Raw genomic sequence first — 27893 nt, 5'->3', positions numbered from 1 at the left:
AACAGGCCCTCCCCTCGCCCATGCGGAGCCGCGGCCGCTGGCCCCGCCCCCTCCGCGCGTCCGCGTGCCGCAGCCCTCGCCGCCGGTCCCCGCCGCGCGCCTCCGCTGCCCCGCGCCGCCGCCGCCGCCGCCACCGCCGCGCTCGCTGGCTGGCCCGGTGCGGGCGCCGGGCTCCCGCCGCAGGGGAGGACCACCAGCGCCGCCACCACCACTTTGGCCCGGGCCCGGGCCCCGGCCCCGCCCCGGGCTCCTGCCCCCTGCCCGGCCGGGCGATGAAGTGTCACTACGAGGCGCTGGGGGTGCGGCGCGACGCCAGCGAGGAGGAGCTCAAGAAGGCCTATCGGAAGCTGGCCCTGAAATGGCACCCGGGTAACTACTCCGTAACCTCCGCGGCCCCTCTCCAAAGCCCGGCCTCGCCACCCTTTCCACCTGTCTCCCCGGAATAACTCCGGGAACCTGGCTGTGCCTCGACCTCCCTGCCCTGTAACTCCCCTCGCCCTGGAAACCACGCCCGGCCCCCGGTCCCCGGCCAGGTGGCCCCTGCGCAGCCCTCCCGATGAGCGTCCTCTCTCCGCCGCGGTGGACGCAGCCCTCCACCCCAAGGCTTCGCGCTAGCTCCGAGCACCCATCCCTTCCCTGACCCCCTACCCCGCCCCTTGCTTCCCGCATTGCCACTTGATGGGGAAAGACAGCATTCTAGCGACTTCACCTGCTCCTCCCACCCCTTCGCGCACACTACCGATTGGGGAGGAGTTGAGCTCTCAACCCAGTTCTTCCTCAGGCTTGTCCCTGGCTTGGGTCCCCTGCCGCTCCGCTTCTCTGGGTGTTTCCTCTGCTGCCCTTAACTTCATCACGGAATCCCAGCTACTTAGGTGTAATTTATGGCTCCTTCCTTATTGAGATTACGACAAAGGAGTTAGTAAAATGTCTTTTAAATAGCTGTGCCTTTTTTTTTCTTTTAATAGACTGTTTGAGCAGACCCTGTACTTCGGATTTTCCGCAGATGAAGAGTTTTAATTGGGTGTCTTCTCCAGTGAAGTTTCTATGTTTACTTAGAGCGGTGCTTCCTTTGGATGTTTTCTTTGGTTGTGGCCCAGGCCTGTGTGACTTCTCTGATGGAACCTGATCTTCCAGACTGGAAAACTAAGACAGTAGTTGAGTCTCAGCTTTTTGAGGTTTATAAAAGGCTTTCGCATTAGAACTGATCCATATGCGCTTTGTAGGGTCTCGAGTACGTGCAAGTCACTACTCTGTTAGATTTTGAAATGCTAGGACAGAGAGCTCAGAGTCTTGCTGAGAAACCACGTTGTACAGATGTGAAAAGTTAAATACAAGTGCAAACAAAATAGTATACATATGTAATTGGTAGTTGGATTAATAGAACAAGTAATAAATGCCCCAGGAGTTCAGGGGAAGGAATTTTCATGTGTGCTGAGAGGTATTGAGGCTTCCCCTTGACAGAGTAGCCAGCCTGGACTTTAGCTGGATTCTAGAGGAATGGCATTGGGAAGAGTGAACTTAACAATATGGGGTGAGCACTGTGATGGACAAGAGGTGGTTAGGGGATGGTTTAGCTGAAGACAGTGTTTATTGGAAGTCTGGAAATAGGGATTGGGAGAAGAGCTGGAGGAAATGCCTGGGACCCAAAGTCAGAAGGTGATGTCTGCAGTTGATGGAACAAGAAGTAGAGGCCTGGGTTTGTTACTTACAAAGTTATAATGATTGCCAACAGAGGAACTAGGAAAATCTGATGTACCTTGGAAGGGAAGAGGTACAGGGAGCTAAAGGTTCATCTCAGCAGGAAGTCAGTAGCTATATCCAAAATTAATCCAAAAATAGTTAGAAGCATATTCTTAGAGTAAGAGGGGTTACCATTAGAAATCGAGTTAGGAATTAGAAGGAAGTTGGGAATTTGTTGACTCTGGGTGGAAAAGTGTGAGGAAGAGGATTAGTGCTTGTGACCAAATGGATGCGTAATTTTGATGACAATACTAACAAGTTTTTGAGTAGTAGCTTTGAGATTAGATTGTAAAGGGCCTTGAAGGTTAGGCTAAGGACTGTGAAATTTGTTTTTTCCGTAGTGGAGAGTTGAGGCTGGCTTTATTATTGGGGGAAGATACTATGAAGGCAACTGACTGGTTTCAAAAGGTGCGGAGACAGAAGTCAGGTAGAGTTCACCAGGGAAGGTAAGCCAGGCTTGGGGTCAGTGGGAGGGGTAAGGCTGGATTGAAGAGGTGTTGCAAAGGAAAAATGAGTGGATTTGGTGATTAATTGGAAATCAGTGCAAGGAAGAAAGGAAGAACTATGCAAATGATACTAAAACATCAGTTAACTACTTTGAAACCAAACCTGTTAGGAACTGATTGTTAATATCTTCACCGAATGTCATTATAATTTGTAGCTTCCTAATTATCTTTTGGTTTGAAAATGCCTATACATTTAAGGGATAAATACTTTCCCAGGAGAGACATGGTTTTGATGGGCTTTGCTGGCTCTGTAATTTAAGTCTTTCATTAAACAAATGTTTAATTTCCCTCTACGTGCAAGGTACTGTGTTAGATGTTTCTGAGGTTAACATATGGGCTTTGCTTCAAAGAATAATACATACCTCAAATAGAAAGGCTGCCTGTTTCATTGTTAAAAAAAAAAAAAGGGAATGACCTTTCTTTTGTTGAGGAAATGAGCGTATTTTCAGTAGGGCCAACAGTACTGCCTAGTGCGATCACTCCTTGTGAAGGGCAGGCTTTCAATAATTCATCTGATGAATATTCCCTGAGCTCTTCCCTGTGTGAATGAGACAGGATTGGTCCCTCCTCTGCTGGCACGTACAGTCTTTGGGGAGACAGAGGGGAAAACAGGCAATTTCAATCCGGTGAACTCCGGTATGAGGGCAAATACAAGGTGCTTATGGGCACATGCATCTAGCTTGGACTGTGTGTATGTGTGGGTGGGATAGATGTGTGTCCCTAAAGAAGTGATGTCTGGATCCAGACCTAAAGCAGGAACGCAGGGAATACATGTGGAGGGAGGCAGGAGAAAGCATGGTAGAGTCCAGGAAGGGGAAAGAGGTGAGCATGGCCAGATCAGCAGGGGCCGGGTCTTGAAGGTGTGGTAACCTGGATTAGGTAGGGTGGATTTTAACCTAAGGGCATTGAGAAGCCATTGAAGAGTTAGAAGCAGGGGAAATGATAGGTTTGTGTTTTTTGCAAATCTCTCTGGCTGTGGTGGGGAGAATGGATTGGAGCAGGTGAGACCGGAGGTAGGGAGCCCAGGAGGTCAAGGTACATTGAAGTCACCCAGAATGATGATAGGACCTGGGGATGGAAACTGAGCCAAGTGCCAGAATTCTCAGTGTGAGTAAAGAGGAGTAGCTGGGCGGTGAATAGACAGAGAGAAGGAGGAGAAGAAGATGGGATTGCCAAATGGTCTGGAAGGATTGCTGGTTTGTCGTCGGGGGGTGAGTAAAGGATCAGTGACCAGGAGGATGCCAGCTCCAGCACCAGACCTGCCGGATGAGGGCTGTGGCTGGAGGGAACCACGTTCTCAGGGAGCCTGGCATCACTGAAGGCGGGGCTTAAAAGATATCCATGAAATTTTGCAGAAGGCACTGGAAAAAGGTTTGGAGGGAGTGGAAAAGGGCGTGAGTGGATCAAGAGAAAAGCACAAAGAACAGTGTGAGAATGCCTTTTAAACTTTGATGACTGGATTTGCAATGTGAGAAGCTTGTGGCTTTTGCATTTGGCTAATAAATGTGGGCTTTCCATGTTTTTTATCATTGCTTATTTTAACTTATTGCACTCATGCTTCTAGATCTCAGTTCAACCTTATAGTCAACCAGTTCAGATATATTTAAGTGAAATAAAAAGCCGTATGACAGATTGGAAAAATTATTTAAGAAAGAAGCTTCAGGGGCTGGCCCCGTGGCTGAGTGGTTAGGTTCGTACTCTGCGCTGCAGGCGGCCCAGTGTTTCATTGGTTTGAATCCTGGGCGCGAACATGGCATTGCTCATCAAACCACGCTGAGGCAGCATCCCACATACCACAACTAGCGGGACCCACAACGAAGAATATACAACTATGTACCGGGGGGCTTTGGGGAGAAAAAGGGAAAAATAAAATCTTTAAAAAAAAAAAAAAAAGAAAGAAGCTTCAGTAGGAGAGTAGATCTTAGGGCCGGCCTGGTGGCGCAGTGGTTAAGTTCGCACGTTCTGCTTTGACGGCCCGGGGTTTGCTGGTTCGCATCCCGGGTGCAGACATGGCACCACTTGGCAAGCCATGCTGTGGTAGGCATCCCACATATAAAGTAGAGGAAGATGGGCACGGATGTTAGCTCAGGGCCAGTCTGCCTCAGCAAAAAGAGGAGGATTGGCAGTAGTTAGCTCAGGGCTAATCTTCCTCAAAAAACAAAAGAGTAGATCTTATTTTCAGATGATACGTTGATGTGTTTTATGTGTTTAAAATTTTTAACTTTCTCCAAACTTCCTTGGGGTAGGAAAGGAGGAGTGGGAAGAAACAGGACAACAGAGTGCAGTACTGATTAAAGGTTGAAGAAGAACCACCCACCTACCACCCCAAACCTCACCTTTTTTGTTTTATGTGTGAATATTTATTTGCTGACATTTCCTGCCATTCCGCTTTAATTTGAACTCTGCTTTTTTATTTATCTGACAAAAATTTTATTAATGATTTGATGAAGGTGTGGAAATTGTCACTCTTTTTAGCTGGATTCTCACCTTGAAGATGTCATAGGATTGTGTTCAGCTGCATGTGACAAGAAGCTGGCTATGGTAGCTAAACTAAATAGTCATTTTCTTTTTTCCTACATAACGACATCCAGAGGTGGCCCATCTTGGGAGCTCCAGCTGCTTGATGAAACCATCAAAGACCTGCTCCATCACCCTGACCGTCAGGCTTGAGTCCATACAGCAAGTGTTAGCAGTTAAGCCTCACAGATAGAAGTTTGTGGCCCTCTCATTTAGAGGTGCAGAGGTAGGAGGGAGCCCCGTATAACAGTTCTCCTCCACGAGGTCCTTGGATTTTCTGCTCACCGTCCTCAGATGGGCCCTCACTCGTCGTCCAAGGTGGCAGCTGGGGATGCCAGGCAGCAGAATGGAGGAGGAAAGGATAAAGCAGGGACAGAGTGTGTGCTAGCTGCCTTTTAAGGAAGATTCTTAAAGCTGTCCTAGACTTTTACAGATGTTATTGATCAGAGCTGAGTCATGTGGTCACACCTACGCTTCAAGGAGACTGGGGAGTGGAGTCTTTATTCCGGGACCAGGCATTCACCATAAAATCAGGGTCCGCTTGTTGCTAGAAGGAGGAGATGAACTAGCAGTCTCTGCCTCAGTCCTCGTGCTCCTCCTTCAGGTGTTGTACTCTGGCCTTGGGCAGGCATGGGATGGGTTAGGAGCATAAGGTGAGCGCCACCAAAGCCCATCCGTTTCATCTGGAAAACAAAGTCTTTCCTTGGGAGCTTCATTTAGTAGACAGGCGTTTATATCTGTTTGGCTAAAACTGGGTCACCTGATATCCCCAACTTCAAGAGAGTCTGGGGAGGTGAAGTTTTTAGCTGAGTACATTACCACTGTGAAGAAAATCAGGGTTCTGTTAGGAAGAAGAGAACAGATATTGAGGAGGCAACTTGTAGTTTGTCACTAAGTAGTAATCAAAATCTGAATTACAGCAGGGCACTGAATGACCCATACTACCTAGAACTCGACTGCAACAGGGCCAGAACAAGATGAAATTTGGTGTTAGTTGGAAATAATAGAAAACCTGATGACAATGGCTTAAATGAATTAAGCCATTAAACCGTTTTTCCAGCAGCAGAAGGCACGGAGGTAGGTGCCCGCTGGCATTGTGTCCGTGGTTCACTGATGTTACTGTGAATCTCTTGGCTTTTCCTCCATGGTCTCAAGATAGCTGCTGAGGCTCCAGGCATCGTGTCCACATACAAGGCAAGAAGAAAGAGGAAAGAAAGAAAATATGCTAATAGACTTCTGCTGTCATCTCATTGGTCAGAACCATGTCACATGGCCATTGCTTGCAGCAAGTATTTTAGCTTATCCAGCGTCCATAATCAAGGATGCAAGAGAAAAGGGGGAAAAGTGTTGGCTAATCTAACCTTTAGTGTCTGCCGCAGAATGGATTAAGTGCTATGTTCAGTTAAAAAAAATTCCCATTATACGCTTATCCCTTGGCTTGCCAGTCATATGAAAAATACTTGAAACTTTGTCAGCTGTGAATTCAGAATGATGTAGTGTGATGATGTTGCTAAAAGCTAATGTAATTAGCTATAGTGGGTAAGAGTAGAGTGTTAAGAAAAGGAAGTAATGAATGGCTTCTTGATTATTGGTGCCTGTCTTTGACTGCATTTGAAGTAGAGGATTGTGATGTGCCATAAACACTGGGCGTCTTTAGCAGAGAGAAGAGGTGGACTAGGAGATGCCCCATTGGCTGTCTTCAGATGGGCTGCGCTGTGAAAGGCAATTTAGACTTGCACTATACTACTTCTCACATACAACTAGGCTACAGGGATGGAGGTTTTTTTTACTTCTTTCAATTTCAAGGGACCATGATTCTAAAATAAGATTGAAAGCTTTTTATGTTAAAGCATCTTAGCAAAAAGAGCTATGGCAAATTGCTGTACTTGAGAAAGTATTGTCAGTGTTAGTTGTTGAGCTGAGACTGCCTGAAGGATTTTGGACCCATGTGATGGTACCTGAGAAGAGGAGGCAAGAAGTCCTCGAGGGCCTTGTGCTAAGGCTGCAAGACTATTTGTAGGGAATACATTTCTGTCATGTTTTCTGCTTAGAGGGCAGGTATTGAGTTGGAGCTTAAAGAACTTTGGTGTGCTCCATAGTAGATTCAAAATATTTTACTTTCCTGTTTTTTTTTGAGGAAGATTAGCCGTAAGTTAACATCTGCTGCCAATCCTCCTCTTTTTGCTGAGGAAGACTGGCCCTGAGCTAATATTCGTGCCCATCTTCCTCGACTTTATATGTGGGATGCCTGCCACAGCATGGCTTGACAAGTGGTGCCATGTCCACACTCGGGATCCGAACCAGCAAACCCTGGGCTGCCAAAGCAGAACATGCGAACTTAAATACTGTGCCACCAGGCTGGCCCCCAGATATTTTCCTTTCTGAGTGTATTAGTCATTTATTGCTGTGCAACAAGTTACCAAAAACTTAAGGCTTAACAAACACAGCAAACATATTCATTATATGGACTGACACAGTTTCTGAGGATCAGAATCTGGGAACAGCTTAGCTGGGAACAAAAAGCCAAAGCTTTTTGGCGTAAGGTTTCCCACGTTGTTGTATCTGTTTGGGAAAACCCATTTTGAAGCTCACTCACATGGTATTGGCAGGCCTCAGTTTCTTGCTGGTTGTGGGCCGGAGGCCTCCATTCTTCACCGGTGGGCTTCTCCATAGGACACCTAAGTGTCTTCATGCTCTGGCAGCTGGCTAGTCCAAGAGAGATTGAGAGAGAGCATGTCAAGATGGAAACTGCCGTCGTTTATAATATAATGTAATCTCAGAAGTAACATACTGTGCCATCATGGTTTCTGCTGCTTGCAGGTGGTTACACAGACCTGGTAACCTGGGAGGGGCCTACACAAGGGTGTGAATGCCAGGAGGTGGGGATCATCGGGGGCCATTTTATAAGCTGGCTACCACCCTGAGGCAGAGATGCTTTCTGAATTCCATGGCTAAGGAAACACAGCTAAAGGGAGAATAATTAGTACATAGTTTGATTAGTTTATATTTTTAAAACTTTATGAGATTTATTTTGGTATGTGTTGATAAGAAAGAAAAACTTAAAGGCAGTGTGAACAATAAACATGATCCATCACTAAATAATAGTCTTTCTATAACTGATTTTATGTATTTATTTTGCTCCTTCTTAAATGTGTGCTATTCCGGACTTTCCATTTGTGGACATCAAGATTGAGTACTCATGATACCCTGAGGTTTCTAGAAAAAGATGGAATTTCTACTCAAGTAGATACTTAGATTCTGATTATCATCTGTTTTGGATGTCTCTTTGCTTTTCCCTAGTTGTTTTTCTTTGGTTTGTACACTGCTCATCTATTTATGGCATTTGTGATGGAGAGGTCCCTTTTAGATTCTGTCTTCTACTTTTATGATGACTAAATTTCTGTGATTTTATTTCAACAGATAAAAATCTGGACAATGCCGCAGAAGCAGCTGAACAATTTAAACTAATTCAAGCGGCGTATGATGTGTTGAGTGACCCTCAGGAAAGAGCGTGGTGAGCATCACACTATCCCTTCTGTCCCAGTGTATTTTGTTGGGAACAATTGTCAATAGAGGGTTTTTTAAAAAAATTTTATTTATTTATGATTTTTTTTTTTGAGGAAGATTAGCCCTGAGCTAACTACTGCCAATCTTCCTCTTTTTGCTGAGGAAGACTGGCCCTGAGCTAACATCCATGCCTATCTTCCTCTACTATTTTTTTTTTTTTAAGATTTTATTTTTTTCCTTTTTCTCCCCAAAGCCCCCCGGTACATAGTTGTATATTCTAAGTTGTGGGTCCTCCCTCTAGTTGTGGCATGTTAGTTTTAACTTTAATACTTATAAAGCGACTTCTCATTAAATGGGGTCCCTTTGGTGTACGACAAATTTACTGATGTCAGACAAGGAAGAATGTTGACTTGTCCTTAAAGAACAAATATAATGTTTTAGTACAAGAATTGTAATATTTTCCAAAGAACTACTTTATGTGAAGAAATTGAGTTAAGCTTCTATATCTATGACAGATAGTTTTACTAATGATAGCCTAGTAATTGAATACCGTTTCCAAACAAAAATTTCTGTTTGAAGTTCTAAGTTTTCAGATTCTAGATGAACTTTTTGCTGCAGAGGAGTGGGTTTAAGTCCTGACATAACTGTGCAAGGTCCTGCTGTTGCAAGAGCAGCTGGGTAGTCAGTGCTGTTGCTCAAGTCTTCTGTGTGTTAAATGGTGTTCAGCCTGGCTGGCTGTTAAGAGAGAAAGACTGTAAAGGAAATTCTCGTCAAATTGTCTTTTATATGAAAGCCAGAGAATCCTAAATTCTCTCTCCTCCCAAGGAATTTGGAGATCTGGCCTTAGAGACACTTTTGCCTTCCTTTGAGAAGTTTGACGTTCTTTCCTGACTTCCTTTTGCTCTAGACTCTTCTCTAGATCTTTGGTGTTTTTCCTGTCCCAAGGATTCCCTGTCATTTTGTTCAAAGCTCTTGCTGTTAACCCCCCTGTTAGCTGGAGGCAGTACTGTACAGTGGGTAGGAGCATGGTCCTACTGGTGCAGGAGACCTGGTTTTGAATTCTAGCTTGGCTGCCTTTTGGCTTTATGATTATGGCAACAGGTTATTTAATATCACTGAGCTTCAGTTTCCTGTTGTATCTTTGGGGATAATAACTAGCTTTATAGAGTTGTTATGAGGAGTAATTTCGTGTGTGGGAAGCTCCTAGGTTGTTTACATAAACATAGGAAGAGTCTTACTCTGGTATATGTTGGTAAATGCCCAGATCACAAATGTATAATTAGTCTGTGGACCAGATCACGTCCTGTACTGTCCTACTTCCTGTGAAAATGCAGCCACCTTTCTGGGAGAGTCATGGAAATTCCCTGGCTTTAATAAGTCTCCTGTTCTTATGGGCTAGGACTGCATAATGCCTGTAATGTATTAGAAGTTGCAGTCATAGTTTTAATCGGCCGTTGTGCAAAAGATTATTTAAAGTCTTTTCATGTTGATATTTTTCTTAAAATGTTTTGATTGTGGATTTGACACATTAAAATGTAGAATAATAATATTTTGGCTCTTTCAGAGTAAGGAGTCCTTTTGAATTCTTATTTATTCAGCTTTAACTGATGATGCTAATTTCATTTTGTTCAGGTATGATAATCATAGAGAGGCTCTGCTTAAAGGTGGGCTTGATGGAGAATATCAGGACGACAGCTTAGACTTGCTTCACTATTTCACTGTTACCTGTTACTCTGGTTATGGAGATGATGAAAAGGTAAGATAAATCAGCTTACTCTTAATTCCTTATCAAGCACAAGACTTTCAAACACAAGAAGAATTTTTTAAATTATTCTATAATAGAAAGTTGAAACAGTGTTCATTTTGAAAACTGTGAAAGCATTGCCTTCATATTTAAACTGTCATCATATAAAAACCTCCAACTGAGGGGCTGGCCCCGTGGCCGAGTGGTTAAGTTCGCGCGCTCCGCTGCAGGCGGCCCAGTGTTTTGTTAGTTCGAATCCTGGGCGCGGACATGGCACTGCTCATCAGACCACCCTGAGGCAGCGTCCCACATGCCACAACTAGAAGAACCCACAACGAAGAATACACAACTATGTACCAGGGGGCTTTGGGGAGAAAAAGGAAAAAATAAAATCTTTAAAAAAAAAAAAACAAAAAACCTCCAACTGAAACCTAAATGTCCTTGTAGGGCCAGAGCTTGGGCCTGGTTTAACTTTGAAGTTTTTCGTGTTACATTTTAAAATCTTATTCTGTGATTAAACTACAAAAGTATTAAGAATTTTGTGTTTCCGTTACTGTGTTTTAGGGCTTTTATACAGTGTATCGTAATGTTTTTGAAATGATTGCAAAGGAAGAGCTGGAATCGGTGTTAGAAGAGGATGTTGAGGATTTCCCAACTTTTGGAGATTCCCAGAGTGACTATGATACGGTAAAAGCAGAACGTGTTCCCGTTTTATAATCAGCATTGATCAGTGTGTCTTTTCCCCATTTCTTTATTTTAAAAAGATAGATTCTAGTTCTCAGTTCCATCCTATGACTCTCTTCCTCCCTGGTGGCCTCCCTGCTTTACTTTTCCCTATTTATTGACCGTGGTCCCATCCCATTAACTTCCTCATTAAATTTATTGTGAAGAGTGATTTATTCCATAAAATCTTAAAAGGATTGTCTTTTCCATTGATTAATAGCAATGTTATATATAGATGAAAAAAGAAGGTTAGAAGACATTTTTCATCACTAATATTTGCTGCCTTGCTAAAAAAAAATATATAAATAAAAAACTACCCTTTTACTTATTTTCTGTGTCACTAGGTAGTCCACCCTTTCTACGCTTATTGGCAGAGTTTCTGCACTCAAAAGAACTTCGCTTGGAAGGAGGAGTATGATACACGACAAGCTTCAAACCGCTGGGAGAAACGAGCCATGGAAAAAGAAAACAGAAAGATTCGAGACAAAGCGAGGAAAGAGAAGAACGAGCTTGTACGTCAGCTGGTAGCTTTCATTCGGAAAAGAGATAAAAGAGTGCAGGCTCATCGGAAACTTGTGGAAGAGCAGAACGCGGAGAAGGCGAGGAAGGCCGAAGAGATGAGGCGGCAGCAGAAGCTGAAGCAGGCGAAGTGCGTGGTGCCTGCCTCCTTTCTAAATACAGGGCTGGGGGTCCGAGGAAACCACTGGACCCCTGACGTGGTGCTTTCACGTTGGGTTAAATCATCCTGGCTTCATCCCTTCTCTTTTTTAATACTGGTGTTGGATGATGTTTTTTCATCTACTGCAAAATGTTTTTTCTTTTGAATTGGGTGTTTTCTTTCAGAGGCCCTTTATATTTGAGATCCTTTACAGACTCTTGTAGAATTTAATAACAACTAACGTTAATTGAATTCTTACTCTGTACAAGGCTCTGTTCTAAGTGCTTTTCTCACAACAGTTCTCTGAAGACAGTTCTGGTTTTTATCCTCTTTTTTTTGAGGAAACAAGACAGCCTGGCCCAAAATCACATAGCTGGTGCATCGTGGAGGTGGGAATTGGACTCCAGAAGTCAGTTCAGTGGCCTTGCTTTACCCACCTCGCAGTACTGCCTCTCTGTCAGTCTGCTCTTAGATATTTGGGTCATTTTAATGCCTTTAAATTTTGTTATTCTGAGTTAGTGTGAAAGCATTGTATCCAGAGCATTATAGCATTCTTTTAAAAAATTATTCACTTCTTAAAAATTCTCCCCACCTCGCCCGTCGTCTTTTGAAAATTAGCACTTTACTTGACACTTTGATTTAAAAACATCTAAAGACTTTTAATAAGAAGCTAAGAATTATGTTTCAAACCCATTCTCTAGGAGAGCAATTAAAATCAACCACATAATAGATAACAGATTTAAGTGACTTTGCTCCCCTTCTGACTAAGCACAGGTTTGAAGTTTGTAAACACTGACAGTGTGGAGGAGGAGGCTAGATCTCTAGGGGATGGGTTTTAAGTCTAAAGAGTAAGTAAAACCAGTGTCGAGACGTGCTTCTCGGTGTCAGTGACACTGTGCTGTTTGTGTCCAGACTGGCAGAGCAGTACAAAGAACAGAGCTGGATGACAGTGGCTGACTTGGAGAAGGAGCTCCAGGAGATGGAGGCACGTTATGAAAAGGAGTTTGGAGACGGATCAGATGAAGATGAGCTGGAGGAACACGAGCTCAAAGACGAGCAGGATGGTAACTTCCTCCATTCCTTAAGGAACTTTAGAAAATCGATGTTTTTATGCCCAGAGGTTGTGCACTCGTGATGCTTACAGGTGTCACTGGAAGGGCTCCGTGTAAGACAACGGGAATGGGAGAGCAGAAAACCAGGAGAATACCTGAGTTCCTGCCGAGTGTTGCCAGGGTTACCAGAGTTTTTCGTGTTTGTTTTTTGTTTGTTTTTTAAGTGAAGCTGGAAATCTGGATTTTTATGTGACTTCCAATTTTTAAATGTGGCAGATAATTAAAATGAAAAACAATATTGTATAAGCCAAGCAAAGATTGTCTATTGAAGTAGTCTAATTCCAGTAATTTGATTAAGAAACTCCTTTCTGACCATATCTTAAACAATTTATGCTTCTGGCTGCATAAATATATTGACAAGCGGGCATGTTGACAAGTAGGACTGACTGGTTATTTAAAAAAACACAATTAAGCAGTAGGTCAAGTTTCAATAGCAACTCTTTCCAGAAAAGCTGATATTGTGAAGGAAGGAGTCCATGCGTTGTATATAAAGTCTTCCTCTCATTTCTGACTTTGTAGAGGGGCTCCCCTGGGTGTGCTGAAATGTGTCCTTTCACTGCCTGTCACAAGAGCACAGGCACGTGACTACGTTAGAAGGCGGATTAGGTGTTGTCGAGAATAGCGGTAGACGTGATTGTCCCCACTGTCTCTAACTATTCTCTGGGAAACCAAAGTGAATGATTTAAACGTAGTTGAATCAGTTTTACCGTATCTACAAATGTGGGTTTTTCAAACTCATGGCCCAAATAATAAAATGACAGACTTTTGTTTATTCAAAATGATTATAAAAATAAAAAATCTTTAAAAAACAAAATGATTAGGAAATGAAATGTTCTGTTAATGAATCAGAAGTAGTATGTGTGAAAGTGTTTTGAAAATTATAAAGAACTCTAAAAATGTGAGGGGGCATAATTATGTAGAGTTTTATAATTTATAAAATGCTTTCACTTACAAGATCTTGCTTGATCCTCACACAATACCCCTTAGAGTTTTGCTCATAGAATTTTCTCCATTTTACTGATGCGCACACTAAGACTCTGAGAAGCTATAAGATATGCCTGAGAACATGTGACCAGTTTTAGATCCAGATTTTGACTTCGAATCTGGCATTCTTGTATAAGATATATTGAAAGTGTACACACAATTGGAAAATAATACAATATACTAAATATTGGATGTGTTTTGATCATTTATGATTTCAATGAAAATGTCCTTCAGAATCATATTAACATCGCTTATTATAAAGAACAAAATGTAAAATATAGAAAAGATATCTTGGGATCTTTATTGATCCCATAGGAAATCCCAAATGGCAGTCCATTTACTTGTTCATTTTGTATAAAGATATAGAATGTGAGATTGTGCAAAGACTTTCAGTTGAGCTTTTTAGTTGCTTAGATTTTATGGACCATATTGATAGTGATTATTTTGTTGTAATACAGCTTCAAGCTTGTAAAAAAAAGTCCATAAAGACAATATTAAACTTTACATGTAAGATGCTATTTTATCACCTAATAATGATGAAATGGCATAAACTAAGTTTATTTAAGCCTTTAGGAATAGATTACAGTTATAAATGTGTTTGAACCAAAGCTTGCTCAAGAGGTAAACTAAAACACCTTTGTTGAAAAAACTGCTTTGTGGTAGAACTATGAAAGTGATATTTGATTTTCTGAACTTGGTCACACTCAGGACTGAGAATATTTTGAATCTTCTTCTGGGTAGACTTATGAAAAGAACTTGAAGAGAAAGTGATTTATTTGGAAGCCTTCCCTTATAATTCAGGGCTGCTTTTTAAAAGGACAACTCAGGGGCCAGCCCAGTGGCTCAGTGGTTAAGTTCACACGTTCCGCTTCGGCAGCCTGGGGTTCGCCATTTAGGATCCCGGGTGCGGACGTGGCACTGCTTGGCAAGCCATGCTGTGGTAGGCGTCCCACGTATAAAGTAGAGGAAGATCGGCACAGATGTGAGCTCAGGGTCAGTCTTCCTCAGCAAAAAGTGGAGGATTGGCAGCAGATGTTAGCTCAGGGCTAATCTTCGTCCAAAAAAAGGACAGCTCAAATCCTCATAATGTTGTTTGTTTTTTAAAGGAAATACAAACATTTGAGTTTCTAACTTGTGGGCATAATGTTAGATCATTATTAAAGAGATTCAGTTTGTTAACATGTTTTAGGTTTGTGTTCTGGTCACACAGGATTCTCACTATGGGCTTCCCTGTTGTAGGTAAAGATAGTGATGAGGCCGAGGATGCTGAGCTGTATGATGGCCTTTACTGCCCAGCGTGTGACAAATCTTTCAAGACGGAAAAGGCGTAAGTTTAGTATCTTTGAACTCACCGTTTCTTCTGAGGCAGAGTGTAACACTTTGAAAGACCTAGAAAGAAAATGCTTGTAGCAGGTGATCACTGGCCCTCACATGTTGTCTTGGGGAATTGCTGTCCAGTCAGGGAGGAAGAAGGATCGGTACCAGCAGTTAAGTCTGTTGTGCTGATGATTGTTTGTGCCAGTATTCCCACATAACAGCTGATTTTTGAACTGATTTGTGCACTGTCTCTAGGAAGAAATGTTGCTTCTTCTGGCAAAGAAGGCGTAGTCACACAGGCAGAGAGACTAGACCAAAGCTAATCATCTGTCTCTGTTGTCGGTGGCACACTCACCTCCTGCCATCACACTCTCGGGCAGGCTGTCCCTGCTAACCTAGGAACTGTGGGAATACCACCTGAAGTGTATTTGCTCAAGTGGAAGGACTTTATCGTATGGGAACAATGACAAAGAGAGAGGTATTAAAGAGGATACTGTTATAAAGAGGGGGAAAGAATATGGGAGAAAGTGAGAGGACTCAGCAAAGGAGAAAGAGGCACAACACCTGCAGGAAAGGACGAGGTCCAAGGATGAAAGTGAGGCCGTGGGAGTCAGGTGGTGTTACTGTGTAGCCCCCGAGGGAAGAATAATAGAGTAAGAGAGGCAGAACGGTTAGAAACAAGCTAGAAAACAGAAGTAACACTGGAGGAGATTGAAAAACTTATTTTTTATTTGGAAATGATGTCAAAGTTACAGACAAGTTGCAAGAACAGAATTTAGAGCACCCAACTCACCTGTGGCTCACATTTTGCTGTTTGTGTGTGCTCTGCGCGTGTGCACGCACGCGCACACACAGTTTTTTCCTAAGTTGAGAGTAAGTTACATACATGATGCCCCTTTACCTCTAAATGCTTCAGTGTATATTCCTTAAGAACAAGGACGTCCTCTTCCGCGATCACAGTACAGCTGTCGACTTTAGGAAATTGATAACACTGATAGTACTTTTCTCTCATTTACTGCTCATATTTCACTTGTGTCAGTTCATCCTTTATTAATGTCCTGTAGAGCTTCTTTCCATTCTAGGGTCATGTATTTCATTTATTTATTTAGTCTCGTTTAATCTGAACCAGTTCCCTTGTCTATGCCATTGATATTCCAGAATACTGGCCCTTTCAAATATTTTTTTAATCGACTATCATTTTGGTTTGTCCATTTCCTCATGATTAGCTTCAAGTTATGCATTCCCCAGCTGGAATACTACATAACATGTTGTGTTGCTCTCAGTCTCATACCTGGAGGCACACAACGTCCATCTTCCCCTCATGGGTGGTGATAATTTTGATCACCCAATCAAGGCATTGTCCAGTTTTTCCGCTGTAGAGTTAGTATTCTTTCCCTTGCAACAAATTTTACTTTATAGCATGTTTAATCTGTGGAGAGACACTTTAAAACTATGCAAATATTTTGCTTCTCATCATAATTTCCTTCTCAGATTTAGCATCCATTGATGATTTCAGCTTGTACCCATCTTCACTGTAGTGGTCCCCAAATGAGGCTTTTTGGGTGCCAGTGCTCCTTCTACATTATTTCCCATCATTTGGCCTTAGAGCCCTTCTTTCCCCCCACTGATCTGTCTATTGTAGTATGACTTTATGAATTTCTTTCAGTGTTTCATAATTCATAACTGCCCTTTTCACATTCAAATTTTTCCAGATGTGGTTAGTGAGAGTTCTTTCAAGCTAGCTCATATGCATTTTTGACATGTCCCATTTGTTTTTTGGGGTATTTACCTACTGACACAAGATGTTCCAGTTTCTCCAAGGAACCTTGATCTGAAGGAGAATTTTAGTGGGAAGGAAGCGTAGCAATGCAAACTAGAAAACCCAGGTCTGAGCAGCTGAGTGAAGGTGACAGGAACACAGTTGCCTACTTTGTTTATAAACTGTAGCTTTAGCATTGTCAGCCCTGTTTTGTGAAGTGTTACTTGGTTGCCTGTAGATGCACTGAAGTAGACACTGACCGTGCAGTTTTAGACAGAGGGGAAGACATGTGTCTGAACTCACATTTATGTGGTGGCAGTGAGAAGGGAGATCCTTCCTGAGAAGGTCAAAGACAGCTGTTGAAAAAGCAAAAGGAAGTAAACTACTCTGGTACTTCAAGCCCTCCCGTCATCATTTCTCAAATCCAAGGGGGTCTTTGTTCTAACATTGGACTGTTGTCCTGTAATTTCCCAGTGATCCCTTGAAGCCCACAGCATGACCTGGAACGTGTAAGCACTTAGCAAATACTTGATGATTATGGGAAACCATGGAGGGGTCGGCCCCGTGGCCGAAGGTTAAGTTCGCGTGCTCCACTTCAGTGGCCCAGGGTTTCGCCGGTTTGGATCCTGGGTGCGGACATGGCACTGCCCATCAGGCCATGCTGAGGCTGCGTCCCACATGCCACAACTAGAAGGACCCATAACTAAAATATACAACTATGCACTGGGGGGATTTGGGGAGAAAAAGCAGAAAAAAATAAAGAGGAAACTGTGGAGAAGGCTTGAATTTTAAGAATTAGAAAATAAAAATAATAGAGAATTTGCCCCACCAAAATAGAAAGAAAATATGTAGAGAAGAGGAGAGAGGGAGGAGAGCATGCTGGAGAGCTGGGATACAGGAAGAAAGAAGGTGGTCACGGGCTTCCAGCGTACGTAATGCCTAGGAGATCCTGACAGGGTTCTGTTTCTCTTTGTCGCATCACTAACATTTTGCTTACTTAATGGGGGAAAAAGTAAGTTTTAACTTGGTTGTGCTCATCCAGCAACATATTTGGGCACATATGAAGTGATCCTATCGCAGTTACTCACGTCAGATTGCTCTTTCAGCATGAGGAATCACGAAAAATCCAAGAAGCACCGGGAAATGGTGGCCTTGTTGAAACAACAGTTGGAGGAAGAGGAAGAAAATTTTTCAGGACCTCAAACTGATGAAAATTTGTTGAATGTCAATTCTGAGGAAGAAGTGGAGGATGCACCAAAACTAAAGTACTTGTAAAAATGTCACATCGTACCTAACACATTTACAGGTTGCATTTAAATGCTGTTTGATCGCAAAGAAGTTATTCTGTTATACTAATATTTTCTGCATTTCTTCTAGTTAAGGGAACTTTCTAATATTGAAATGGGTAAAGATATGATGTCAAACGTAATTTTTACAGAATATGTTATGACTATATTAAAAGCAGTTTTATACCTAGACAATGGATATGCTAATTACTATCAATTGAACCACTGGTAGAATTTTCTAAAATGATGATGTATTTTTCTTTTCCTTTTAATGTCTTCTCAAGTATTTTTAATGTTTTACTTTTTCTGTATCACTAGTGTTTCAGTATTTTTTATTTTCATTTAGTAAGTCTTCACAAAGCTAAGTAATTGACATTTTGATTTATATTTGTTCTTAGGCTTTCTAAAAAACAGAAGAAAAAGAAACAGAAACCAGCACAGGTATGTTGAAAAAGTTTCATTAACATTAAATGTCAACTATAAATTTGGAGTGCTTTATTCAGGATAGTCTGTATTAAGGAGAGGGACTTTGACTCTGCAATTGTATATGTAGTGTAAAATGGATTAAAGGGAGTTAAAAACATTTTCTTTTTTCAGCCCTTTCCCCCTGCTATATATATGTAGCTAATTTACCTAATTGTGATTGGTGGTGTGTTTAAAAATTGTGCATGTGGAATTCCCCCAATACTAATTAGCCGAGTGACCATATTAAAAAAAATATCTGGCGGCCAGCCCCGTGACTGAGCAATTGGGTTTGTGCGCTCTGCTTTGGCGGCCCAGGGTTTTGCTGGTTCTGATCCTGGGTGCAGACATGGCGCTGCTCATCATGCCATGCTGAGGTGGTGCCCCACATACCACAGCTAGAAGGACCCACAACTAAAAATATACAACTATGTACCTGGGGGCTTTGGAGAGAAAAAGGAAAAATAAAATCTTAAAAAAAAATCTGGACACATGTGATGGCAGTTTTTAAGTCAATATAATTAAAATCAGAAAAATATGAAGATCTAGGGGTTGGTCATTGTATATCTAAGTTTGTTTTGCCAACAACATAAATGAAATTTTGCAAAACGAGCATTTGGTTAGAAACTTGTAATGATTGTGATTCTTGAAAAAAATGTTAATATTACTCAGAAATTTAAGTAGTTTAAATATTTCACACTTGGGGTCCAAATTCAGTCTCTGCCTTAAGAATTATTTTTAAATAAAAGAGTATTGTGTTGCTATATATGTGTAATACAATCCCGTGGATGTTTTTGAACCTATAGAAACAAATTGAGCTTGTCCATTTTACTAAGGATATTAGGTGGTTTTAAAGAGAATGGAATTGATTTCTGTGCCATTGTACTATAATCTAATTATATTAGCTTATATTAAGTGTTAGATATTATAATTCTTTTTAAAAACTGAAAATGTTTTTAAGAAAATTTAGATGTAAACTAATAATTTTTCGTAAAATCTTAGATTTGGCTTATTTATCCAAATGGTTATGATATACTTGATAATTTTTATCTATTTCATATTCCAAAAATGATACATGACACTTGAGTTAATCACTGTTAAAATTGTGACTTGGAACTTTTTGCTTCAATTGTGAAATCACATAGCAAATTTTATGTTCCTTTTATAAAATGACTCATACCGTCTTCCACCCAAAGACTCTGTAATCACTAGAACACTTTTCTCTCCTTTGTGTATGCCAGAACCACTAGAATAAGGGCAAAATGAAATGGAGAGGGACTTATACCCAACCCAAGCCTGTCTCACCTTGAGTCACGAAGGATAGGTCCTATGACTGCAATAATAAACACGTGTGTTCGTCATTTCTGACCAACGAAATGCTTCAGTTTACCACCCTGTTTTTCCCCCCAAAGCAATATTCCTTTATATTGCCTCTTGTGTATGATTTCTGGTTATATCAAGGAGAAAGCCCCACTCAGACCTCATTTTGTGTATCACTTTTTCTGATATTTTCTGAGTTCTTTTTGAAGAGGAAGGTAGCATGGAGACATGTACTGGTCGGTTAAAGGGCAGGAAGCAGCAAACACCGAGAATGGTGAAGCTTCAGATTGGGAGAGGTTTCTGTACGGTCAAAAGAAAATTTGCATAAGCCAACAAAGATTGTAAAAGAAAACACAGAAAACTGAAATTGAATGTAAACAAACAAATGACCCTGGCTGACAGAAAGTAAGAATTAATCCAAACAACCCTTGAACACAGTACTCTGAACACCCTCGACGGGACATACTCTAAAGACAAAATTAACTGCAAAAAAATAAATCTTGAACTTTACTCAGTAGATATTTTGGTGGTGTTGGTGTGGTATTTCTGAAACTATTTTGTGTGTATTGTAGGATAGAGCAAATGAGTAAATATATTAATCTTACTGGGAACCAGATTCTCTTATGGGAGAAGGGAAATACAGACACAGATCGAGGGAGCGAGAGGCAGAGCACTGTAGTGCTGGATTGCAATTGGAGATATCGCTGTGAGCTCATGATGTAAAAGATTAAATAAGTGCATCAGCAGTGTACACTGTGAGGGCCTAGACGCAGCAACACCCACTAGCAGCGAGCGTACCTGGTACACACGTCTTGCTTTCTAAATCCTCTTCACCATGAAAGGAATCAGGGCCTGGTCCTCAGAGAAATGGCTGATTTCAGGGCTGGGATGGCCAAAGTATGAGGTGAGCCTGGATCATCTTATCCTGGAAACTAAGAAAGCGTTCAGAAATTGATGGGGATATGTAAGAAGAACCCAGGAGCCAGCTTAGCGCCTGCCAAATTTGTGAAAATTTGAGTCATCAAGAGGAATAACATTGATAGATTTGTACATATTGATTTTAAGAAAAAAAAAATCATGTATCTTTATTGAGCCTAAAAAAAGAATTGGGGAAAGGAGACAGACAAGAAAGCTTCATTCCAGAAGAATATGAATTAATACAAATGCAAGTGGCAGGAGTAATAAAAGTAGGAAAATCACTGTTCTGCATCCACCAATATAATAAATGGTCCATACAAGCATCATTGGTAGATGCCAGATCCATTGGTGGATAGTTATTATGGAATGGGATATTCACACAGTCTCAAAGTAACATTCTGTACATTACTTAGTAGTTTAAAAAGGAGAAAGGTACTTTATAGTAGAAAAATCTGGCAGTACCACCATAACCAAATGATCAGACTTTAATCAGTAAAAAATGGGACAGATGGTCGTTTTGCCTCCTGATATAATATACTGAGAAGGACACAGCATTATCTTTACAGTATCCTTACTAGAAATGTATAACCTGAATGTAATCATGAAGAAACTGGCAGATAAAGCCAAAGTGTGGGACATTCTACAAAACAGTTATCAGATTGTCAATATCAGGAAAGATGAAAAAATGTATGGATGCTATTCTGGAATAAAGGAAATTAAACAGAGATGAGTACTAAATGCAATGTGATCGTTGATTATATCCACTATCAGGTTACACAAAAAGGACATTATTGGAATGTGAATGTGGATTGTGTAACAGATAATATCAGTGTAAACTCTTGAGTAGGAGGAGGGTATTGTGGAGATGGAGGAGAGTGTTTTTGTTCTTAGGAGATACATGGTGAAGTGTCGTGATCTCTGGCTGCAGCTGACCTTCTTAGTTCAGGGGGGAAAGGCATGGGTGAGCAGAGAGAGAACAAGGGAGGGAGGGGGAGAAAGCAACTGTGGCACCATGTTACCCAAAACAAAAACAAAACCAAAACAGTTGCACATAGTGAAGATGTGTTTGCCAGGCTTCTTTTATAATGCCTGTTTGTTGCTGTAGTTTTTTCTTTTTTTCCTGACTATGAAAGTTACAGGTGCTCATTGCAGGTCATTTGGAAAATATAGAAAAGTATAAATATCATCCCTAATTTTGCCTATGGATATTAATTAATGTTGAATGAAATTGTAATGAGACAATGTATATAATTTTATCTCTACTTTTTTTTTTTTGGCTGAGGAAGATTCGCTCTGAGCTAGCATCTGTGCCAATCTTCCTCTATTTTGTATGTGGGTCGCTGCCACAGCACGGATTATGAGTGGTGTAGGTCTGCCCCTGGGATCTGAACCTGTGAACCTGGGCTGCCGAACCTGAGCGTGCCAAATTTATTCGCTATGCCATGGGGCCAGCCCCTCTCTCTTCTATTTTTGATAATATGTCGTATTTTTCTGCATAATTGAGTCAATATCTTTGGAAACATGATTTTTAAGAGCTTCATAATTTTCCTTCACTGACATTCTGTTGTTCACTTATTGAATATTTGGATTGTTTCTAATTTTTCCCAATTTAATATTTCTGTAATGAGCATTCATATTCTTAAATTATCATTTGCTTCTCCTTTTTATTTCCTGAAGGTATACTCCTACCAGAGTGTACAGGACATTATCATTGTTTATGATAACTATTTGGCAACATAAGAAGCCAGTGTTATGATTTATTTTGTAAAGGTCTACATGTTTTATTACCTAGAACTATGATGATAATTTCAATGAAAATGGAACTGGAGAAGGAGTAAAGGTTGATCCAGAAGATACCAACTTAAATCAAGACAGTGCCAAAGAATTAGAAGATAGCCCCCAAGAAAATGTCAGTGTCTCGGAGACTGTCGACCTGTGTGATGACCCAAAAAGTGAAGCTAAAAGGTGAGTCAGAGTTGCGTGTTGTTTCCAGTTACTTAATATTGGTAGTTAGGATATCTTTTTATATATCAAATAAAATCTCTTTTCCCCTGATTGATGACGTGAGTTAGATGTATCTGTGACTTAGAGAGAGATATATATATCTCTCCAGACCTATATACATATGTGTACAGATGAAGCGTGCTGGAAAGATAATTCTAGAGGAATGTGCTCACAGACATTTCAGCAGCACAGCCAAAATCAGAAAGCAGTCACTTTGATCCAGTTTTTGTTTCTCTTACCCTGCCGAGTTTTTATTTTGTCCTGCATCAGTAATCTTTGATACTCACATGGAACAAGGCTACTGCTCAGGCCCTGCCCCACTCGCCTGGAGCATCACTGACCGAGTTTCGAAGCTCATGATGGGTATCGTGTGTGCAGCCCCACAGTGCGGGTCATGAGGATGTGCGTCCACAGCTTGGGGCCTTCTCTGAAGGAGCCTGGGCTCCCGGTGCTGCTCCAGGCCGTTGTCATTGGCTGAAGGAAGGTCTTGCTCAGGGAGATTGCATTCCTTTTCCTCTCCTTCCTCTCCTTGTCTGACCTTCTTGTCTCCCTCCTCTGTTGCTGTAGAGCAGAATAATTTCTTATTCCTTGAGGAAAGATCTGAGCAGTAATTAGCATCAGGTTCTTGAACATAGGACCGTGACAGAGAGTTCAAATGACAGAGTGGGAGCCTGAGTGAAAATGCTTAACACTGGAGCAGTGGTGAAGGGGCAGTGGACTGTCCTCAGGGTTAGGGAATTTGGGTGGCGTAAGTGAGGGAAAGATGTGATGGGAGCCTAGAGCAGGGCTGTAGCTGCAGGCAGAGGAAGACGAGGAGCTGCACAGCGCGGTGATGTGGGGGCTTAGAAGAACCTGGAGAGAGGGGTCCCGGGAGAGGAAAGTACACACTACTCTGATGCAAGGTGTTTGTTCCCATTTTACAAATGAGGACGCTGTCTCAGGTTAGTGACTTGCTGGAGGACAGAAGCTTGTACGTGGAGAAGCTGGCATTTAATCCCTGTCTGCCTGACCCTTGGAGATCAGTGCACCCAGATCAGCTAGCTCTGTGGGGCCTAAGTTTCCTGTAAGGTCCCTTGGGGGCTGTTGGGTGGGCATGAGGGTGGGCCAACAGGCTGGGCTCTAGGCCCCTGACCACCGCTTTCATCTACCGCTAAAATTTTCATTTGTTTTTCATATTACCTCTACATGGGAATTCATTTGGGGAGGGAAAAGGGTTTCATTATTAAAAGTCAGTTTTTGGCAACCATCGGGAAAATAAAACCACTCATTTTATTGATGTGAGTAAAGGATTCAGAGAATTCAAGTAACTTCTTCACTGCTGAGGAGCGGCAGGGCTGGGATAGATGCTGGCTCCGTGGGTGTCCTGATGCCCAGTGCCTTTCTGCAGGCCCCTCTGCTCCTTCTCTCCAGTGCACTGACACCGGCTGCCCAGGGAGAAGTTCTTCATTAAAAACGCGTGTGTGGGGGCTGGCCCGGTGGTGCAGTGGTTAAGTTCGCATGTTCCACTTCTCAGTGGCCTGGGGTTCGCCAGTTTGGATCCCGGGTGCGGACGTGGCACTGCTTGGCAAGCCATGCTGTGGTAGGCATCCCACATACAAAGCAGAGGAAGATGGACACAGATGTGAGCTCAGGGCCAGTCTTCCTCAGAAAAAAGAGGAGGATTGGCAGATGTTAGCTCAGGGCTAATCTTCCTTGGGAAAAAAAAAATTGTGTGTGTCTAAAGTACTTTTTAAAATAAAGATCTTAAATATTAGCTTCAGAGATGTAGCTACTGTCTTTCATAATATTAGAACTTGTTCTCTAGGAATATTATCCTAAGTTTCCTTGGATATATTTGTGGCATCTCTGTGATGATATTTTGTAAATTAGTAAATGTTAATCTGTTGCCTTCTCCGCCATCGTGTCCTTTTCTTGATGCTTTCAAAGCTGGCTGAAAACTGTGTAACGTGTTCCACTTCTAATCAGCATCTTTTAAATGCATAAGCCATTTAACTTACTACAGACTCTTCTTTTCTGCTCAAAGAATAGTGTACTCATGATATGTTGGGCAGCGTTATCATAATTTATTCATTCTAATCCATCCTGTCTGTTCTGTAGCTACAGTTGCACTCAGATTTTACCCTAAGAATTTGGTTAGCGCAAATGAGGGCAAGTAGGAAATGAGTAAGGAAAATTAAAACTCATATGGAAGATTGAGTAGAGGAATGTTCAGGAGTTAAATAGGAAGAAGCTGACTACACTAGCTGGCAGTTTCTAGGTTAAAGGATACAGGGGGAAAACCCATCAGCTCAGCAGAAAGGACATATAATCTTTTTTTTTTAAGGGTTGGCACCTGAGCTAACATCAGTTGCCAATATTCTTCATTTTTTTTGCCTTCTTTGTCCTCTCCCCAAAGCCCCCAGTGCATAGTTTTATATTCTAGTTGCAGGTCCTTCTGGTTGTGCTGTGTGGGATGCTGCCTCAGCATGGCTTAATAAAAGAAAATTTTTTTACGTTGAACAAATCTAATTTTATGTAAAATGCAGTACGATATCTTTACTTTTCTCATTTCCCTGTGGAACTGTTGAAATGTTTGTCGTAGACTGAGTCAGGTTTGAAGAAGTTGTGTTTTTGGGGAAACACAATGTCATAGATATTTGTGAATACCACTGGTTGGCTGTGAAGGTGGTTTGTTTCAGTAAATGGAGTATTACATGCTTTCCTTTTTGGCAAAAACATGCTGTATAAAAGTTCAGAGATATTTTGGGGGTCTTGTTTTAGCTTGTGTTTCAACTGCTTTAAGTAAATTCCTTAATTTTTGTGTCAAATTTGATATCTGATGTGATCTGTCGAGTTGTTCACATTTGAGATGTGAAAATTAATTAACTTGGCCGTTAAAATTAGTGAATTAGCCTTTAAAGTGCATGCCACTCTTCTGAGTCTTCTTGGGAGCAAGATGACGATTAACAGAGGCACATTATCATTGGATTATGCTGAATTCTTTTATTTATTTTCCAGTGTTCCTAAACCCAAAGGAAAGAAAGCCAAAGACACAAAAAAATCTGTCAAAGTACCTGCTGAACCACAGACAATGGTAGGTGGCAACCACGTTGACATCTCTTCAGCGGACCTTGCTGTTTAAGCGGTAGAATTTAGATTTTTAATTCTAATTCTGAAGATGTGAGTATGTATTTGGTGAGCTCTTCTGCACCTGCTCATAGGTGTGCGTCCATCAGTAGTCTTCCTTGACGAACAGAGAATTTATGTATGTGCTACTGTCATTATTTTTCCTTTAAACTAAAAATCACATTGGAAATACCAGACTGTGCCAGAACAGTTACTGTCCTGTTTTGCATTACTCTGAAATCTACAGCCTTGCTCTAGTCCCTGTAGTGCGTGCTGTTGACTGTCTCAGGACTCTTAAAGTTGATGGTGTTGGTTAATGGGACTTACCTTCGAAGAAAGGCTGCCTCTGTCGAGCCTGTCTTGGTAGCTGTCCATTTTGTTAAAAGATCTTATTTTGCAATTGTTCGATATCTGATCTCGACGTGAAAATATAAAATGCTGCTCTCAGATAATAACACTTGCTTTTATTTATGCTTTTTTCCCTTTTCAGAATGATGTTATTATCAGCTGTACAACCTGCCATAGTGAATTTCCATCCCGGAATAAACTTTTTGACCATCTCAAGGCCACAGGTCATGCCAGAGCACCTTCATCATCTTCTTTAAACAGTGTAACTAGTAGTCGAAGCAAGAAAGAGAAACGTAAAAACAGATAGAAATTGTGCCAATGCCTATTCTTTTTGATTGTCTTTAGATTTTGAAACCAAAAACTGAACTGAAATCATCGAAAGAGTTAAAATTTCAGTGATCTGCAATTTATTGCATTGTGGAAGATTATTTTTTATCTTGTAAAAACATTTTTTTGTTTAATATATATTTTTTAAACATTTCATTAGTGATTGAATTCTACTTTTGCCATCTGAATTGACTTGAATGTCTCAAAACAGGTAAATATTGTAAAGTATGCATTCTTGATTTCTGTTGGTTCACATGGACAGAAATGTACAGGGAGAATTAAATTATTTTAACACATACAAGTGCCCCTTTCTGTTTTATTTTGTTAATTTCACATTATTTTTATTTGATTCAATTTTTTTGTATTTTGTTACGCTTAATGATCTGTCAAAGACTCAGATTGTTTTAAATTTGTCATAGATGTTTTTCTTCTTTTCTTTTTTGTGAGGAAGATTGGCCCGGAACTAACATCTGTTGCCAATCTTCCTCTTTTTGCTTTAGGAAGATTGTTGCTGAGCCAACATCTGTGCCCATCTTCCCCTATTTTATGTGGGATGCCGCCACAGCATGGCTTGACAAGCAGTGCTAGATCAGCACCCAGGATCTGAACCTGCGAACCCTGGGCTGCCGCAGTGTAGTGCACGAACTTAACCACTGCACCACCAGACTGGCCCCTGAATTTTTTCCACCTGATACCATGACACTGGTTCTGATTTTAAAATTATTTCTAAAGAACATATTGTTGATTACTGTATTTTTTTCCCCTCAATGACAAGGAGAGGTAGAAACTAATTGAACAGGTATGGGTGTGTTTCAAGAATAATATCTCTTTAAGGTATAACTATGTTGAATTAATGTGAGATTTTACTGGCAATTATCAACAAGATACATCTTTTGGTTTTTTGTTCTGATTTGAATTGTGGAAGTGGAAGCAAATTAATTTATATGGCGCTCCCTCCTTAGGCATGGTGACAGCTGTAAAGCGTGATGGATGAAGGTAGCAGATGGTTCAGAATTTATACTGACATTTTTTTTTTTTTGAGGAAGATTATCCCTAGCTAACATCTGTCACCAATCCTCCTCTTTTTGCTTAGGAAGACTGGCCCTGAGCTAACATCTGTGCCCATCTTCCTCTACTTTTTATGTGGGACGCTTGCAACAGCATGGCTTTGCCAAGGGGTGTCATGTCCGCACCCAGGATGCCAACCGGTGAACCCCAGGCCACCAAAGCAGAAGGTGCTAACTTAACCGCTGCGCCACCGGCCGGCCCCTATACTGACTTTTTAATGAGGGATATTTTGCCTTGGGTTTCTTTTCTTCACTATTTTCAGAAATTTTTTGTTTTGTTTTTCCATCTTTCAATGGAGGAAAACTTTTTTTGAGGAAGATTGACCTTCAGCTAACATCCGTGCCCATCTTCCTCTACTGTATATGTGGGATGTCTGCCACAGCATGGCTTGACAAGTGGTGCATAGGTCTGCGCCTGGGATCCAAACCTGCAAACTCTGGGCCGCTGAAGTGGAGCATGTGAACGCAACCACTACACTACCGGGCCAG

At 41.4% G+C, this 27893-nt stretch overlaps 1 protein-coding gene across 1 annotated transcript; it reads left to right on the top strand.

Moving 5' to 3' along the window:
- Positions 1-32: 32 nt before the first annotated feature.
- DNAJC21 (DnaJ heat shock protein family (Hsp40) member C21) lies at positions 33-26638 on the top strand. Its single transcript, XM_023625782.2, has 12 exons — positions 33-369; positions 8184-8277; positions 9903-10026; positions 10579-10701; positions 11082-11386; positions 12308-12459; positions 14731-14818; positions 17674-17832; positions 18252-18294; positions 22346-22518; positions 25555-25630; positions 26153-26638. The coding sequence occupies exons 1-12, from the start codon at positions 273-275 to the stop codon at positions 26315-26317; spliced, it is 1599 nt and encodes a 532-aa protein (XP_023481550.1). The 5' UTR covers positions 33-272; the 3' UTR covers positions 26318-26638.
- Positions 26639-27893: the final 1255 nt, after the last annotated feature.

Source organism: Equus caballus, chromosome 21 (assembly GCF_041296265.1).
Source record: "Equus caballus isolate H_3958 breed thoroughbred chromosome 21, TB-T2T, whole genome shotgun sequence".
In the NCBI taxonomy this organism is placed as follows: domain Eukaryota; kingdom Metazoa; phylum Chordata; class Mammalia; order Perissodactyla; family Equidae; genus Equus; species Equus caballus.
Note: the sequence above shows the minus strand (reverse complement) of the source record. Positions and strands in the feature narration are given on the sequence as shown.